Genomic DNA, 17,745 nt, shown 5'->3' with positions numbered 1-17,745 from the left:
TGGTTTATTTTCTTGTATTGTGCACCACCCCGAGAAAAGGCAGCGAGAAGCCGTCCTACAGCTAGCAGCTTGGCTCCGGACCGTCTTGGAAACAAACAAGCTTTCCAATAAACAGGAACTTCCTGTCATCTTTTAAAAAAAAAGCAAACCAGCCTCAACAACACGTCTGAAGCACTTTCCCCTTGATTGGGCCGGGGGACCGAGGGAGAGAAGGTGAAGAATGTGAGGGGGAGGGCTGATAGGAGGGGCGGCCAAGGGCCCTCCCTCTGGTGGTCCGTGTAGCGTTCTTTCTTTCAGACAGAGACCAGCGGGGCCCACACAGATAGGGCAGGGCGGTCCTTCATCCAGCAGCTGAAGACGCAAACTGGACGACAAGAAGGGGAAAGGGGGTTACCTTGGCTTCCATAGTCCTATCAGGCACGTGGTGACGCTGTCACGGCAGTGGTGAAATGTTTCAGCGTTTGGGGGACCTGAGGCCGGTCAGTGGGTCAGTCTGGGCAAAAGACTGTGACTAGGGCTGGGGAGGCAGATAGGGCTGGCAGGAGAAAGAATGAAACTGAAAGGATGGATTTGAGAAGTGCTGGAACCCAGAGGCAGGCTTGGGGGAAGGAGGCAATCCAGGGACACCTGGGCACTGCAGGAAGGGCAGAACGCAGATACGGAGGAGCGGGTGGGGCGAGTGGTGTCACAAAGAAGTAGTGGACGAACAACATGGTCTTTGGGGTTTAAATCTATAAGTATACGTGTAAACCTGGGTTCAGGTATTTGAATGACAGCCTCAGGTGAGCTGTCTGAGAAGCCAGGCTGATGGGAAGGAAGACGCAAGAAAGTCTGGCCTGGGGAGAGGGACAGCAAAGGGGAAGGGGTCGCTGGCTTTTCACAGAGGCTGTAGAAGGTAATGAGGTCAGAAAATCAAGAATCGTAGGGGCTTCTCATTTTCCTCTTTGTCACAAAAGGGGAGGGAAAGGGCCTGGGGAGGGGTAGATGTGTTCTCACCTGGGCAGGCCCAGTTGGGCTCCGTCCCCAAGGTTCCTGGCTGGGCTTGGGAAGCAGAGAAAGCGAGAAGCTAAAGCACCGAGTTGGTGCTTTGGGAGGAAGGAAGTCATTTGGGGCAGGAAATTTTAAACTTGGGATGAAAACCTACAAATCCTGAAAGCAGGGAAAATGCTTCTTCAATGACTCCCAGTGACCCCTAACCCTGAAGATCTGGGCCAGGGTCGTGGGGTCTGGAGATGTGAGACAGAGAGTTCCTGCCCGCCTGGAACTTCTAGAACTTGTCATTCTCAGCACCAGGATTCCACACGGGGAGGAAAGGGGCAGGTGGGTGGGGGTTCCATGTTGACTGTCAGAGAACCATCTCACAGGTGGGTTTCAAAGTTTTGATGATCTCCAAGCACAGAGGGAAATCTCATGGCTTCGATCCCAGGAGCCCATGACGGTGGGAGAAGCAGCGAACTTGCATCCCCTCTGGTAACAATGGAAGGTAGCGGATGGGGAGGGGAGAAGGCAAAGTGAGAGATCCTGACAGGTGGGTCCGGAGGAGAGAAGCGGGTCAGTTTGGTTCTCGCTGGGGATGAAGATGTCCTGAAGGAGATGAGGCAGGGCCGGGGAAGTTGGGGGTGAGGGGTAGGGGCTTTCTGGGTGAGCCACCAGCATGGGCAGGGCTGGCCACAGGTGTTTGGAGGCCAGGAGAGTCGGCAGGTAAGACGGCAGCTCCCAGCCCTGGTGCTCCAGCCTCCCTTGAGCTTGTCTGCTTGCCTTCTGGTCATTTCAGAGCACAGTTGGGCTCAGGGAGGAATGGAGCGTCTCACAGCCCAGAGAGAGGCAGGGCCTCGGGTAGAGGAGGAGCTATGAGATCAGTGGGGCAGGCATCTTTTGTTTCTGGACCAGGCCCTCTGTGGCCATCAGATGTGGCAGCATCTTTGGCCACGTTCCTCCACAGGGGACATGTTTAGACAGAATGGGCTTAAGGAGGAGATGCAGGGATGGGGTGAAGAGCCTGGCAACGCCATCCTGGCCTCCCTGAAGGCGAGACTCTCAGTAGCGATGCCACCTCCCACTGAACAGGGTCTTCACGTGTGTTGTCAAAGTCACACTGAAGGTCACAGAGAAGGGAATCAAACCGAGGTTGGAGGGGAGCCAGAAGTCCCCAGGTTTTCTACCACTCGTTGCTGTTTATACACCTCACTGCTGCCTCCAAAAAGTTGTGCTTTTGTCCTGCTGGGGGTGTTGGCTGATATTTACATAGAGATACCAGGGAGGCTGAGTTAAAAGGGATTTACACTAAGAAAACACTGTGGCTTACGTAGTTGTTTGTAGGTGAGAAGAATGCGGGCTGCCCCTTTCTTGTCGGAGAACAAGCAGAACGGAGTGACCGCTGGTGCCCAGACGCCTCCCAGCTCAGCTAAGAGCCTTGCTTGTTGAGAAGGGGGCTGGGAGGGGTTGGGCTACCTGAGCCCCCAAGATGTGACAGCTTCACTGGCACCTGATCACCAGGTGCTCCTATGTGGGCTCCCCGCTAGGAAGTCTTGTAGAAAGGGGTGGTTTTTATGACTCTGGGAAACCCCTTTTTGAACTATCCTATGGATCACCACATCGTGTGCCCCTATAAGAAGAAAGTCATTTCAGGATGGCTTTGACTGAATAATGAGCATTCAGAACCCTTGGCCTCAATGAGGACCAACCTGGACCCAGAAGAGGTCCTGCCCAGTGTCTGCCTGGAGTCAGGGTCTCTGCAGGCCTGTGTGCCAGTGGCCAGCCCTGTCCTCTCTGTTGATGACAAGGGACAGGAGAGCTGAACTGGGACAGGAAGTTAGCGAGCTTGTCAGTGGAGAATACAGAGCTAAGGACCGTTCCCTTCTGCTTTCTGCTGCAGTCACTGACCTGCGAAAGGAAGGAAAAACCAGGAAGAGAAAACCCCATTGGTGTGGAAAGAGCTCAAGCGTCAGCCCTGGTGGTGGGGGCTACACCCATACCTCTGCGCCCTGCTTCTCCACCGCCTGGCTCAGCCTGGTGATGACTGAATTTAGTCTCCAACAGGCCTCAAGCTCCCTGTTTTGCAGAAGTAAATTCCCCTTCATAAGAAGGCTACTGTTGGTATTGTTTATTTGTTTTTTTGATTCCCCAAAATAAGGAGAGGTTTTTAAAATGGGGGAGGGGGTGAAGAGGGGGGAAGAAGAGGGCAAGGGAGGCGGTGACCCCAGCATGTCCCAGACTCGCCTTGGCTTCTCCCGGCCCCCAGGCCCCCCCACTCCCAGTTCTGAATGTGAAAACTAAGCAGCCTGCGCCGCCTGGACTGGGATGTGTCTAACAAGGCCCTCATTGTCTCAGACAGGTGTGAGATTGGACTTGATTCCAGGCCAGCACCTCCAGTCCTGGAGCCAGCTCTGTGAGCCGAAAGCATGCACCAACCCTCCAGTAATACCACTGCAGCCAGCCAGGGTTTCAGCAATTTAAGGCTTAACACACACAACATAAATCAGAGGAGGATGGACCAGCCGACCGGCAGTTTCTTGGGCGGATGCCTGCAGACTGTCTGCAGATCAGACCCTGCCTGTTTGGGTTACTTGAGACTTCTTTTTTTTGGTAATATAAAGATGAGAAACTGGGTGGAGCAGCGCGCAGAGGCACACGGGTGTTTGCCCTATCTTGTTCCAACGGCCCCTTTTCCTCATAAGTGCTCTTTTGAAGGGACTGCTCGGGCAGCTTCGCTCTGCTCTGCCACATGCTAGGAGTGTGTTCAAGGGAAGCTGAGCGCTCCAGGACGGGTGCTGTCTGTGTGACCTTCAACAAGTCACTGAACCTCTCTGGGCTTCCAGGGGGTGGTCATCTCATTCTGGTCTAGCTATCTATGATTGACCCACCTCCAGTGATCAGAAGTTCAAAGTCACTGTAAAAACTGCCTAAGTCAGGAAATCAACACTCTTGGGAGAAAATTTGCAGTCCCACTGAATGCTATGTTTCTGTATGGATCTGTTTCTTAGAGCAAGAAAAGGCCACCTCACAGCCTTCCCCTTCACTGCCCACCCCACCACCTGTTCCTTAGGAACGTCTGATCCTCAAAGCCTGGCCCTCCAGCCCCTGGAAGGGTGGTTAGGACATACCGAGAGCCATGCGCTATGGGTGGCGAGGACGGAGATGACAGCTCTGCCCTATTCGTTAGTTTCTCCAGGAGACTGTGAATTACGGTGCATTTAGGCGAGGTGACTACTGAGTCAGAGAGTCTCAGCCAAGGAAGGGAGGCCAGAAGCCACCCATCAGTGCAGTGCCTCCAAGAGAAGGGCATTTTGTCTCTGCTCCTGGGAGTCCTGTGACAGTCCTGGGGTGGCTCTGGCCTGGCCATTCGTGCCCTTGACCCTGAACTCGCCAACACGTCTGGCCTGGCACGCTTGCTCTCACTACTGTGCGCCGCCCGGGGGTGAATGGCATGGATGTGGCAGTGGAGACCCGGGACGGGGGAGCTGTCACTCAGCAGGAGCCCCTCGCCCACCCAGGCCTGGCCTGCCAGAGATGCCCACCACGTCCCCACAGCTGCGGCTCCAGCCCCAGTCTGTCACACTCCACACGTTTGCTGGCCTGCTTCTGGTCCCACAGCCCAGGCCGCAAGCCGGCTTCCAAGGCCCGGGCTTGTGGGCGGAATCGGCACAGGGAGCTATTTACTTAAAATCACACAGGAAGGTGAAATGCGGTTCAAAGAAATCCTTTTGTAGATGGTTCCTTGAAAATGCCAAAGAGGCTGACCATTCACATTCTCTGAATGCGTCTGATTCATACAAGTAAGGGGACAGGTCAGGGGTCACCCCTGGTTGCTGCCTGCGTGGGCCCTGTGGTCAGGGAGTGTCCTGTCAACCTCCCTGCAGCCGTCCCCTGTCCCCGGAGCAGGGCTGGGGACACCTGGTGGGCTGAGGGGGACAGAGGGCAGGCTTTAGATGGGCATTCTATCCCATCCTTGTCTTTAAAAAGAAGCCCTACTCCTTCAGTATGCAATTCTACATAAAAAAGATGGAGGCACAAAGAATCAGGTGACGCAGAACCCAGCCGTGGGGATCCATCGAGAAAGACAGTGGAAGCGGAGCGGGATCGCAGCCCTAATGCGCATTCGGTACTGACAGCAGAGGCTACGTGCTGTGGCCACACCCTCCGAGGCAGAGGCACCGCAGGCCAATGGGACGGGCACTGGACCAGGAGTCCCAGGACTTGGAGTTCAGGTCATCCAAGTGGGCTAATCACAGATGCTCCCTGGGCCTCCGGTGTCTCATGAGTGAAATAAAGGGCCTCGAGAATGACGTTTAAGGCCCCTTTCAACTGGGACCGTTTTCTACTCCCATCTGACCTAGTGGAGCAGCAGTTACGTGTTCTCCTGTGAGAGTTTACCTGGGGAAACCAAACTTGAATGAAGACCACACTGAAATCACCTCCGCCGTGCCCACCCCAGGGCTGCCATCACTCTCAGGAAGTAGGGATGCTGAAGGTCATTCTCAACTTCATAAGTCTGGTGGCCGTGTGGCTCATAGGGAGGACGGACGTGCAGCGCCCTGCTGATGCACTGCCAAGATCACAGTGGCAGCAAAATAATAATAGCCAAGAATAACACTGACCATTTATTGAGTGTTTAGAGTGTACTGGGCTCTATGCTGAACACTTGACAACAATAAATCTCAGTCCTGGTGACGAGGCCGTGAGGTGAGGAGAGTAAATACACACAGTGCTGACGGCACACCAGGCATCCAGGGCTTTGGGCGCATTAACTCATTTAATCCTCATGATTCCCTGGTGAGTTAGGGACCACCATCACTGTGCCCATTTTACAGATGGGGAACAGTGACACAGAGGACTTAAGTAATGCTTGCAAGGTCACATGATTGGGAAGTGGCCAGCCCGGGATCTGAATTGCCATTACCTACATCCACGTGGATCTTAGCATTAATTTATGGATCTAGATTCTGCTTTTCTCATAAAGTGCATTCTAGGGGCTCCCATGTTTTTTCTGAGTCCTTTCTGATGAAGGTGGGAGGAACAGCTCTATCCTGACTGACAGAATGGATGGACAGAAGAACTGGCACTCTGTTTTGGTATCTGCAGGCCACTGTTGTGCTTCCCGCAAATGACAGGGAGAAAGTTTGAAAAATAAGGGAAATTCCTTATAGATCCTCTGAGGCATCTCCCCCAACCGCCCTCCCCCAAGGCGTGAAGGAATCAAATGAGGAAATCGGGAAGAGATTCTGGAATAAGAATAACAAGATTTCCTCTCCCTTCCACCTGAATTGGCCATCCGTAATTTTGCACAAATTCAATTTTAAAGTCATGCTTTGTAATTTGTGGAAAAATCACATTAAACAGATCCACGTCTGGGCAATGACTTCTCTCATTTAGCAACATATGGTGGCTCAGAAAGCCCGATCACACAACAAACATATTACCAAAAAAAAAAAAAAAGAGCCTTTTAATCAGGGAGCAGAGTGGGGGGCTCTGGGACATCCCTACTGGCCTCCTGAGAACGTTAGGCAGAACTTTAATCCCCGAGAGCCATGCTGTCTATCCAGAATTACAGCCTATTAGACTCAGGACCACCTTGTTAATGGCTTACATGAGGACGGACTGGGGCTCACGTGGCTGCCGGCATCTGAGCGGGCACAGCAGGCGGGACCCTCAGGACCATGCCCCACGCCTCATGGGTGGCTAGTGGTGGGGAATAAATGAACCACCAATATCAGTCACTCTAGAAACGTGAACCATAATTATTTTGTTACTGCCTTTGGTGAATGTGTCAACCCAGGAGTGTCCTCATCCTCCTGCTGTGACGATGGTTCCAATAACAACCCCGATACAGACCCAATCACTGACACAGGCTGCTGTTTCAAACCTGGGGGCTAAAGAACTGCACCTCTCAAAAGCTTCTGCACTCGCCCCTAAGATACCAGCCCTTTTGGAAGACCACCAGAAGCACGGCTGAAAACTCAGGCAGTCACAGTGGTTCCACATAGCGGGCAATTTACAACAAGGCACGGATGAGGATTAACAGACCCCGAGAGGAACGATCTAAATAAACCACTTAACGGGCAGAAGTGCCCAGTCAAGCCCTTGAGCTTGTGCTGACTTTTACAGATATTTCAATAACTTTATCATTATATAATCTGCCATCTGATACGTACAGAGAGAGGCACTAATGGAGCGTGAGTGGCCACAATGGTGCAACAACCCCAGGAGACTTAATAAGACAATTGCGTTCGCTTCCTTGTATGACCTACAACTCCAAAAAGTGCAGTCACTAGTCAGATTATGTCTTCCTCTTTACCCTGAGCTGTTCTTTTAAACCCGCCCCCATCCCTGCCCAAGCAAGTGTATGTGTGTAGCCCTTTCAAAGATGCAAGGAGCAGTCAGCACTGCATGTGCTCTCTGGGTCTTGAGCTGGCCCTGGAATGACTCAGGTGGGGCCCTTAAAGCTGTAGGGTGAAGAGGATGTCTTCCGCAGCGGGAACTAGCAAGTTATGGATCCGGGAGACTTCACTGCCCCGACTGAGAGAGCTGCTGACACCCAGAGCAGTGCTGACTCACCCAGGCTCCTTGGAGACCTGACTCACATGCCTTCCCTAGGGATGCTCTGCATTTTACAACACGTGTGTGGTCACACCCAAATGCTTCAGCTGAAGGACCATAGTGTATCCTCCTTTGTGCTCCCAGAAGAGCTGAGCTCACCACTGCAGTGGCTCAAATCTTATTAACCAGACCTGATGACATTGACTTATGGAGGTCCTTCAGTGGAAGGACCAAGATGGTGTGCAGAAACAAGTACTATTTCAGTCCGTGACAGCGTGTGTCTGAAAGCTCATGTTTCATGAGCTGTTAAGCGACAAGATGCTTGGGTCAGAGTGTCCCACCGCTGCCTCCTCCCTTTTGTCCACATTCCCTCCAGGTGGGAAAGCAGGGTGGCAGGGAAGGGGGGTTCCATCTGAAGAAGGAGAATCGCCTTTACAAAACAAACAGTTAACTCTTGCTACTGATTACAGTTGGAAGATGCTTTTCAAAATCTTGAAATGATACTTTGAATGTTCTACACCCTATGCTTGACTGTTGGGTGGTGTGAGATCATCAGGGGCCCCAGGAGTGTGGCACCTGAGCCTTGTCTGGGGGAAACGATTGTCTTTTCTACCCACGACTCAGGGGCTTGGTGATGTGGTTCTGATTTCCCTTGAAAAATGCTTCTCTCTTTGAAACAGTAAGCGGTATATTCCATGCCATCTGGGGGAGCCTAAAGTAGCTAACACTCAATCTGAAGACTTCCCATGGCCTGATAATCAAAACTCAACTGGGTTAGAAGTGATACATTCCCTTTTTTCCCCCTATCAATCACCAGGAGTGCCCAAAGAAACAGCAAATAAACATGATTGGCCAATGTTTGTTTTTAGGGTGAGTTCTCTACTATTTTTTTCTTATTATTATTTTGTTTTATTTACGGTGGCTGGTAACTGAATCTCCAGTATCAAAACATAAAATGTTCTGCCAGAAAGAGATTATGGAAGAAAAGTCTATGGGCAGAAACTGGGTTTGTCAGTGAAGATTTTATTTACAGGAGTTTTGCAATCCAGATCTTTAATCTCCATAACAATTGGGCTGTTCTGCCCCTCTGAAGGCAATTGTTCAATAATAAGAAAGCTCAAGCGGGGCTAAGGCTTTGCAAGTAAAATGTGAAAACAGGATACAAATATACACTGACATGGCTCTTGACAGTTGGGGCCAGAAAACCTCCTGCCTTTGTACATTTTCCCTTAAAAGTAGGGTTCTGGTGCTTTGCCGGCCAGAGGGAAGCAGGGAAAGGCAGAAGTAATTACAGTTCCCCAGCATTATTTAAATCATACACGTTGAATTTTAAAGAGCACTAAAATAACTAAATTACCGCAGGCCTGCATTTCTGTTCCATGATATGAGGAAAAACAATGCAAATGAGGAACCCCAGCTCGGTCTGGAGAACGACGACTGACAAGAAAAACCCTACGAGGAGCTGTCTCATCAGAACCTTTTTTTTCCCGTATCACAGTCTATTGTTTGCTCCGCTTTTGGTACAGACATTGGTAAACTTTGATACTACTTTATGGCCGCAGTCAAGTCTCTTTTTCAAATATCCGAATGTGAGAGGCTACCTTTGGGTGATCTGTAAATTGGGGATTATGAGAGGTGCAAAGCGACTAGCCTTTCGCAATGGGTTTCTGGTCAACAGGGCCTCGCAATAAAGCCATTTAAAAAAGGCAGCTTGCTCAAAACAACAGTGCTCTGCCGAGTTCCAGGCGGTCACATTCTTGAGTCCATCCCAACTGGCTGGCTGTGGTCTCCGTGTCATCTTCTGTCCTATGCAGACTCCCAGCCATGATGGCATGAGCTTTTGGGGGCCAGGGCAGGAGGCACCCAGGCCTCCTCTCTCCTGCTCTTTCTCTCTCCCGTGACACAGGGAAGACCCCCTTTCTCTATCACTTTTGGGCCCTGGGTTCCATCGGCATAGGTGCTCCAGAAAACACTGAGAAATATCTGATCTCATCTAGAAAAAAAATCATACATCCTCCTGGCTGTGAAATGAAAGTACCATGAGACTGAGTTCCAGCAAATGACAGCCTGAAATGATAGTAGCTGGAAGTTGTGATTCAGGTTTTCAGGCATAAGACACAGAGTTCATATCTACCTGCCCATCATATCTGTTCTGGGGAAATGGACAACGGAAAGTTACCTCTGGACTCAGCAGATGCCCCCTGTCCTTTCAACCTGGGTGTAAAGGGTGTAATGGTGGCCCTCCAAAAGGTAACGTCCATGTTCCATCCGTGGAACTGTGAACGCGACCTGATTTGGAAAAAGGGTTTTTGCAGGTGCGATTAAGTGAAGGGTCTTGAGATAATGTCACCCTAGGTTATCTGAGTGGGGCTTAAATCCAATGACGAGTGTCGTTATAAGGGCCAGAGGAGGAGGTGACACAGAGAAGGAGGCCACTTGAAGATGGAGCAGAGATAGGAGTGATGCAGCCCCAAGCCAAGGGAGACTAGGAGCCACCAAAGGTTGGAAGAGGCAAGAAGGGACCCTTCCCTAGGATCTTGGGAGGGAGAGTGGCGTGTTGATTTTGGTTCCTTGCCTCAAGAACTGTGAAGGAATAAATTTCTGTGGTTTTATGCCAGCAGGTTTGTGCTAATTTGTTACAGCAGCCACAGGACACTCATACGCTTGGTTTGGTGCTGCCGATCTTCGCTACCAACAGTTACTCAGTGTTACCCACTCTAACGCCCACAGCCTCACATTGCACGATGGTTCTAGGATCTTCAAGTAGAATTATTTTTCCTATTTTGCAGATGGGGAAACTGAGGCTTTAAGAGGTTAAGTCACTTGCCAAAATGTCCTATAGTAATACACAGTGGAGGACAGTTTTGGGCCAGTGTGGTTTGTCTTTTGAGCCCTCATTCTTAGCCTGGAGGTTCTGCTATCTTTCTTAGCCATTAGATTTTCAGCTTAACCCTCCTGCTGTTTCACCAACAATACCAAGTAAGTGCTCCAACCTCAGCTTTGTTAAAAACTTAACTCTTCTGAACAAAACATTTGTGTGTGTGTGTGTGTGTGTGTGTGTGCGTGTGTGAGTGAATGTGTGCTGGCCCATAGATTACAAGAATAAGGGAACATTTCAGAATCTATCCAATTCATAGGAGGAATATTTTATCATTATGATCAAGCCCTGAAATGAACCTTTATTCATCTAATTAGGAAAGATGTCCACAAGGCATTAACAACATGCTCCGGAAAACATGGTCTGATCACCTTGAACGACATCCATGAAAACATTTGGTCTGAAAATGCAGTCCTGCTAAAATGTGGTTTATGATTACTAGAGTGCTGACAGCTCACCAGGTTGGCGGCTCCTTTGAAGGGCTGGTTTATTAAGGACTTAGCTGAGAGGTGCTTGTAAATACATCTCAGGCATCCGAGCAGTGCTGTTCAAGGGAGTTCTGTGTTGGTGACTGTGCCGTCCCTGAACAGAGCGCGGAGGAAAAGTAAGGCGGGCCTCCACTCTGAGCACCGCTTGTAAAGCTGGGCAGTGCGGGTGGGAAGCTCGGGCAGCGACACCGAGCAGCGACACCGAGCAGCCACATCAGGCTCAAGCAACAAAGGCCACGGGTAGACTAGGAAGCAAAGACCTGGGGGCCCTTTTTTAAAGGAAAAAATGAAGACTTAGCTTTCTCTCCATCCTTTATCCCCAGTTTTAAAATGTCTGTGATGCAATTCATTAGGGTGAGCTTTTCAGACTTTCCTTAAATTTATAGTTCATCAGCCAAGAACACAGAAAACAGTAACCGAGGTCTCAGCTCCTGCCTTGAGAGTGTCAGCAGCCCTGTTAACTGGCAGGCTCTCTGCCTGTTTGTGGGAAGGGGCGGGAGGCAGTCTAGTGCTGGTCAGACTGCGCACACCCAGTGCCCGAGAGTGCTTCATTCTGCCTTCATTCTATTGCTTTCACTTTCTTCCTTCTCTCCCTCCCTCCCTTTCTGCCTGCCTGCCTGCCTTCCTACCTTCATTTATTTTTATTTATTCATGGGAACACCTGATTCAGGCTTGTTTTCTGTGTCAGATTCTGATACTGTAGACCTTGAAAGGCTCTCAAACTCTACTACGCCCAGATAAGAGTTATTTTCAGATCACTCCCTTTTCACGTTTACAGCGTATCTTACAAGTTGGTTTCTAAAGCACCCTGAGTATTTTGCTTTGTGTAACCATTAAGTGACCACTTGTAGATTTACAGAGGAGATGTCTGGTGTTTGACTGACTGTAGCCTCTACCTCCAAGGTAATCCAACAGCCCCCTCCCCCACTTCGTTTCTGAACTTCTAGACTTGCTAGAAGAGAGAGGAAGCAGAGAGAGAGAGACAGAAAGAGAAAAGGGAAGGAATAGATGCTATGCATTTTCATATTTGACTCCCAAGGCTGGAAAGGGGATTTATCTGTCCTTCTACAGAGAAGTGAAAAGGTGTTGTTTTTTTTTTTCTTTCTTTTGTCAATCCAGCTGATAAAGTAACCTCGTACTGCAGAGAAACAAAGTCGATTCATTACCTCAAAAAGCTACACAGACAATAGTTCCGGGAAACAGCCTTTCCAGACTAACTTGTAGGATAAATCACTATCAAACAAAATCATTTGGAATACTAAAACTCAGATGACTTAAGAGATCAAGACCCCTCTGGCTACATGGAAGTCTTAAAGCCAGGCACCCACACTCCTGAAGGTTGATCAGATGTTTCCGGGGTTTGGAGGTTAAGAAGGCTCTGGTCCCAGTGCACCCCACAGAAGAGACTTACTTGCAGGACAGCTGCACAGTTGCCCCAGGAAAATTAACAAGAGGGGCTGGGAAGCCCGCTCCCTGCCCACGCAGCCTTCTTTCACTCAAGCGTACAGAGTCATCATTCTGAGTTAACTTTTCTTTTCTCCTCAGCTTTAAAAACAAATGTACATGTCTCCAAAGGAGAGAATTTATTCAAGTGCCCACCACAGAGTCTGGCCTGAAAGTTATTATATTATCAACATCTAATGATAACAGATCACAGTCAATGCAGGACCCCTGAGTGAGTGACCAGCCCAGCACTACGTCCGTCTCCCCTTTGGCGAGTGGGATCCTTCTTGAAGCTGGGTCAGCCCTGTGGCTAACAGATCCCTGACCCAAGAGCGGGAGCCCTGGAAAACCTGCCACCCACCAGCACTGGCTTTAGAGCCAGAAAAGCCTGCATTTGAGTCCAAGTTTGTTGCTTCCAGTCTTGAAGATGCTGGGCAATTGTCCACTTCTGAGGTTTGGGTTATCCATCTATAAACCAGACCACAGGACTGTATGTAGAATACAATGTCTATGAAAGGTCTGACTTGGGCCAAATATCATAACTGGTCCAATTAAAGAGTTAAACCTCACGCCTCGATGTTGACAGCAACACATACAGGAACAAGACTTGGCCTCTTAGTTTCTCTGGTTTTGACAGTTCTCTGCACCAGCAGATATCACCCCGTCTCCGTTTTCCCAGAAAGGAGAGAGTTACGCAGCTTAAATGTGGTTCATCATTTTTGGTAAATCAGGAGTCAAATTCTTAAAATTACTTGTTTGGGTTGCCTGAAGCCACCTCTGAGGGGAGGTGTGGTTTAATGGGCAGCAGCGCCCTGTCTGTCTAGACTCTGTCCTGCTCCATCTTTTAAAAGGACATGTGTCCTTTTTTTTTTTTTTTTCCATGAGTGTACAAGAATTTTGAAACTCGGCTGTAGAAGTTCATGATGATGTCCTGACTTGCATAAACGTGTAGCCATGACAAAATGGCTTTCTATTCAGTTTTAAGACCTGGTAAAATAGGAAGTTGAAATTAACCTCAGCCCTTTTATAGCTGAAGCCTCAACAAATAAACAGTGGTTCGGTGGCATGGCAACCTGGCCCCCTTTTCCATCTGTACCCTGCTTCAGATCATTTGAGATGTCTGTTTTGAGTGATTCTCAAGCACATCTGATTCTAGATAAATAGAGGGGTTATTCTATAATCGTGATTTCGTACTGACAGAGTTAAAGGGTCAGGCATGACCCTCCCGATGGAGTCCTAGCGAGACAGGGCGTAGCAGCCTATCAACGCGCGATCTCTCCGAGGCCCCAAATGCTGACAGTTCCCGCAGAACTGAAAACATCCACGCATCCGTACAGCACCGCTGTAAAACTGCTCTGACTACTCTGGGGATATTTTTCTTTCAATTACTGCTGCCATTTCAAAGAGAGCCATAAACACGTGCTGAATTTTTATATAAAAGCATCTTCTTAAATATAATATAGAAGCTCTGGCGCTAAGCTGGGAAAATAACCATTTTCCTACCAGCGAAGAACAAAATGAAGGTTCTGGCTGAAAGAGACTTTACTGTTATCCCTGTTAACTTTCTAATTTCAGGGAAAAAAATCCCAAGGGTCTACTCAAACCATGACGAGGGTAAAAAACTATTTTCTTGAGGAAAAAAAGAAAGAAAAAAGGAAAAGTAGTTTTACATGAAAATATCCCAGATACTGATTGTTTAAAACTTGTTCCTATAATTTTACAAGTCCTGAACAGCAAATCATATTTCAGAAAGAAAGAACATCCACAAAATAGTTAACACATTCTTTCAAATAAGAGCTAAGCCTCCGGGGCGCTCTAAAAGCAAGTTATTATTACTTAGAATTAGATGTTGGAGAAGTAAAAAGTTTTTAAAGGGAACAAGAAAGGGGGTTAAACCTGATACTTTGCTAAGCGCACAGTATTCCAAAGAGCTGAGGAATGCCCGTCCATAGCAGTGCCCCCACCCGGGAGCTGCTGACGGCTGAGGACAAGAATTCAACACCTCCATACTACCCCCGACCCCAACCCCGCCGTTTTCTCGTTTTCTTTTTGGTAAAGACAGTGTATCTGATCAGGAGGGAAATCAGATCTGATTCACTCCTCAGCAAAACTGAAAGCAAGCCGATTTAATGGTGACGATTTCAACTTGCCCCTGTGTGGCTGAATTTTCCACTGCCTTTGAAAATGCTGAAAATGTTTGGTCCTGATACCAGGAGAAAAAGACAAGTCCCTGTATCAACCAGTAGTGTAAATGGTCAGTTACGCCATGAGAAAATCAGAAAACAGAAGTCTCCCCTTGAACGGTACAAATGGAGGCCTGAAGATGACATAAATGAGTCTAAATGGCCCTCAACACAAGATCCGGCCATCTCCTGGAGAATATTATTCTATTTAGAAGAAAAGTGTCATCCCCCCCACCCCCCACCAGCCCAGCTCTCTCACTTAATGTGCCATGTGATCTAATTTCTCATACACACTTGTGGTTTGGAATCTTTAAAAATCAATATGCAGATTTTGAATAAGTATGCATAACGAAGCACCAGGAAACCAATGATTTCATGGGACCTCTTCTTAAAGACACCTAAGATGAGACCGTAGATGAGAGGCAGACCCCAAAATCAAGCTTTAGGTTTCTGTTTGTCCACAAAAGGGCGACTCTACAGCTAGGCCACTTGGCAGCTGTGTGCACAGTATCTTTTGGGGAGGATTTCTTTGGAAAGTTTCCACTCAAATAAAAGAACCTCCCCCAGAAACATGAGAAGGAGCGGCGTGGGCCGTGGGCTCCAAGGAAGAGAGTGGGCATGCCTTTCGAGAACCCCACATGGGCTGACCCCAAAAGAGAGCTACTGGCCTGGAAACGCTCGAGGATTTAGGATGCTTGCACATCTCACAACCCGACGCGAACAAAGAAAACGCTCGGGGTAGCTCGTTTCTGCTGTCCCAGCAGGGCAAGGAGCACTTCCCTCGCTGGCCACCTGCCCTTTCCCCCAGATGTGTTCCTTATCTTTTCCTTTGAGTTAAACAAGGCTTCTACTTTGAGAAAGGAATCTTACTGTGACCCTATCATACACAGCTGTGTCCTGCACGGCACCAAGGAAACGGCTGCATTTTGGAAATTTGAAATGGTATCACAGAGCGAATAATCACTGACGTCAGTGCTTTCCACAGTGTAAATGAACTCTGTGTATTATCTAATTTGGCACAGTGGGTTTTATGCAATTATTGTGTTTTATAGTGTTTTTGCAATTGCCAGTTAGCCCCATGGTTAGGGGGTGGGCAACCTGCATTCTTTATCGATTGCAAATTTATTTGCTGCGATTAATACCTTGATGTGATGGCATCCAGACACTCCCTACTATTTCTTTATATTAAAAAAAAACAGTATAAATACAAACCCCCCAAATAATTTGTAGACAGTAAAAACTGGAAACATCCTGACCTTCGCCTTGCTCGATGTATGTGTGTGTGTCTTCAAGCCAAGCAAGTGAGAAAATAGCACAACCAAAACTAACTCTTAAAAAATTCAAGATATTATCTACGTAGTGATTTCTATCTGTCCGTATCCTCTCAGTATCCTGTGCAGCAGTGCCTCTCAATCTGGGGATCTTGCTACAAAGCAAATCTGACTCAGTAAGTGAGTAGGTCTGGGGCGGGCCGGAGACCCTGCTGTCAACAAGCTCCCAAGCTGCTGGTCCAGGGACCACCCTTTTTGAGTTTGGAGAAGCCACAATGGGTCTGGGTGGGTTCTGCCCAAGGGTGAGGCGGGAAGTGGGCTCCATCCAGGTACTTACCCTGCATCTGACTCTGAGGCTGAGGGTTAAAGGCAGTGGAGTGGTTCAAGGAGGCCCGAGGGTTGGGTGTGGGGGCTGGGTGGTGTGGGCTGACCCTCATGGCCGTGCGCCGCAGCTGCTCCAACTCACTGAGCCGCTCGGAAAAGGACAAGCTCCCGGGCTTGGTCTGATCATCTAGTTTCTGACGATGTCCTAGTGTGGGGAGGGAGGTGGGGAGGGGAGGGGGAGGCAAGGAAGGAGGGAGGGAAGAGATCAGAAAATGTATTGTGGATTTTCTAAAATTCGGGCTTTCTCGTCTTCCCCCTCCCTCTCCCCTCACCCGCAATGAGGATCTGCTGGAGATTTGTACATTTGGTGGCTCCCGCTGGGAATTTGGGCCATTGTCCCCACAGCAGACTGGGGCAGGGCCCCTTTGGTCACACTGGCCACTGGGTGCTCCCTGGTCTGGGCCCCGGCACCCACCCCAACCCTCTGCCCCCATCTCCACTGGGCGAACGCAGTGGGCACACAGGGCTTGGTGGCGGTGGTGACAGCGGGAGGGACAGAGAGCACATTAATTGTTGGCACTTGGCCACATGCTGTGGCCTAAGCTATGGCGGCTAGGAAAGGAGCCTGGCCGGTGGCATCAGCACAGCTGCCCCTGACCACACACTCAACCACCGGCAGGTTTCAGAGGCAGCAAAGCGGGCCCTGGAGCTTAGCGGGCGTGCCTCTTCCAGCAGGAAATGAGGTGTGGCTGCAAACCCACAGCCCCGGGGAGGTCAGATTTCCTGGTAATTGCAGGGCACAGGCAGCCCCTCGGCCCCTCTCCCTCTCCTCTCCTAGCACGCTTGGCGTGGGCATTCTTTCTTCCCTGAAGCCAACTTCCCCAGATGTGGCCCCCGCCCCCAACAAAGGGGTGCAGCCTCAGCCTTGTCCAGTCCTGCTGGGCCCGCTGGAGCCCAGAGGGAGCTGCCAGGAGACTGGACAAGCTTCCCCGGGGGGCTAAGGAGTCCGAGGTGGGGAGGGGGGCCCCTTGGCATCTCTATGGACAGTGTCTTCGCCTCAGTCCTCATCAAACTCGCTGTCCCCAGGATGCAGCGAGCAGAGGTCATCCACCCGAGAAGGGCCTCCTGTTTCCTCCCTTAATCCTTCATCAAAATGTCTTTGGTTTTAAACCAGAGACTCAGGCCTGTCCAGCCGAGCTGAGGCTCTGATGTGCTGATGTAGCCTTGGAGGTGTGTTTGCGGTGGGGGAGGATCGAACGAGTCATTCCTCTTTTAAGAGACTGACTGCCCTCCTGCTCCCGCCTCACCCCCGTGGTTCCAAGAGAGTCACTGACCAATTTCACAACCCTCCACGATTGTCAAGTGGCCTCAAAACAAGACTGAAGAAGCAGCCCCCTTGCTGTGACACTCAAGTGCCCTTTCACACTCCAGACCCACTCCTCAGTGACAAAGAAGATCGCCCGGGGTGGGAGTGGGGGTGGGAGCAGTGCATTTTAGCCCAGCTCCCAATCGCTACAATTATACAAATTAAATTTTATAACTTGTGTTACGGTTCCAAATCTCCGTGGCTTGCCGTCTCTTCCTGCTGCCGGGCCCCTTGGCACAGCTGCCACTGTCTCAAA

At 49.7% G+C, this 17,745-nt stretch overlaps 1 protein-coding gene across 4 annotated transcripts in view; it reads right to left on the bottom strand.

The window, feature by feature from the left end:
* The window catches only part of RUNX1 (RUNX family transcription factor 1), a 248,976-nt gene that overhangs the window by 25,338 nt on the left and 205,893 nt on the right, over positions 1-17,745 (bottom strand). For 3 of the 4 annotated variants that reach the window (XM_032470586.1, XM_032470541.1, XM_032470649.1), the window contains one exon: positions 16,137-16,328. The exons of the other annotated variant lie outside the window; for it this stretch is intronic. In XM_032470586.1, the coding sequence (XP_032326477.1) occupies positions 16,137-16,328 (192 nt within the window). The remainder of the gene's footprint in view (positions 1-16,136; positions 16,329-17,745) is intronic. 4 annotated transcript variants of the gene reach the window in all.

The sequence above is a fragment of the Camelus ferus genome, chromosome 1 (assembly GCF_009834535.1).
Source record: "Camelus ferus isolate YT-003-E chromosome 1, BCGSAC_Cfer_1.0, whole genome shotgun sequence".
NCBI lineage: Eukaryota > Metazoa > Chordata > Mammalia > Artiodactyla > Camelidae > Camelus > Camelus ferus.
Note: the sequence above shows the minus strand (reverse complement) of the source record. Positions and strands in the feature narration are given on the sequence as shown.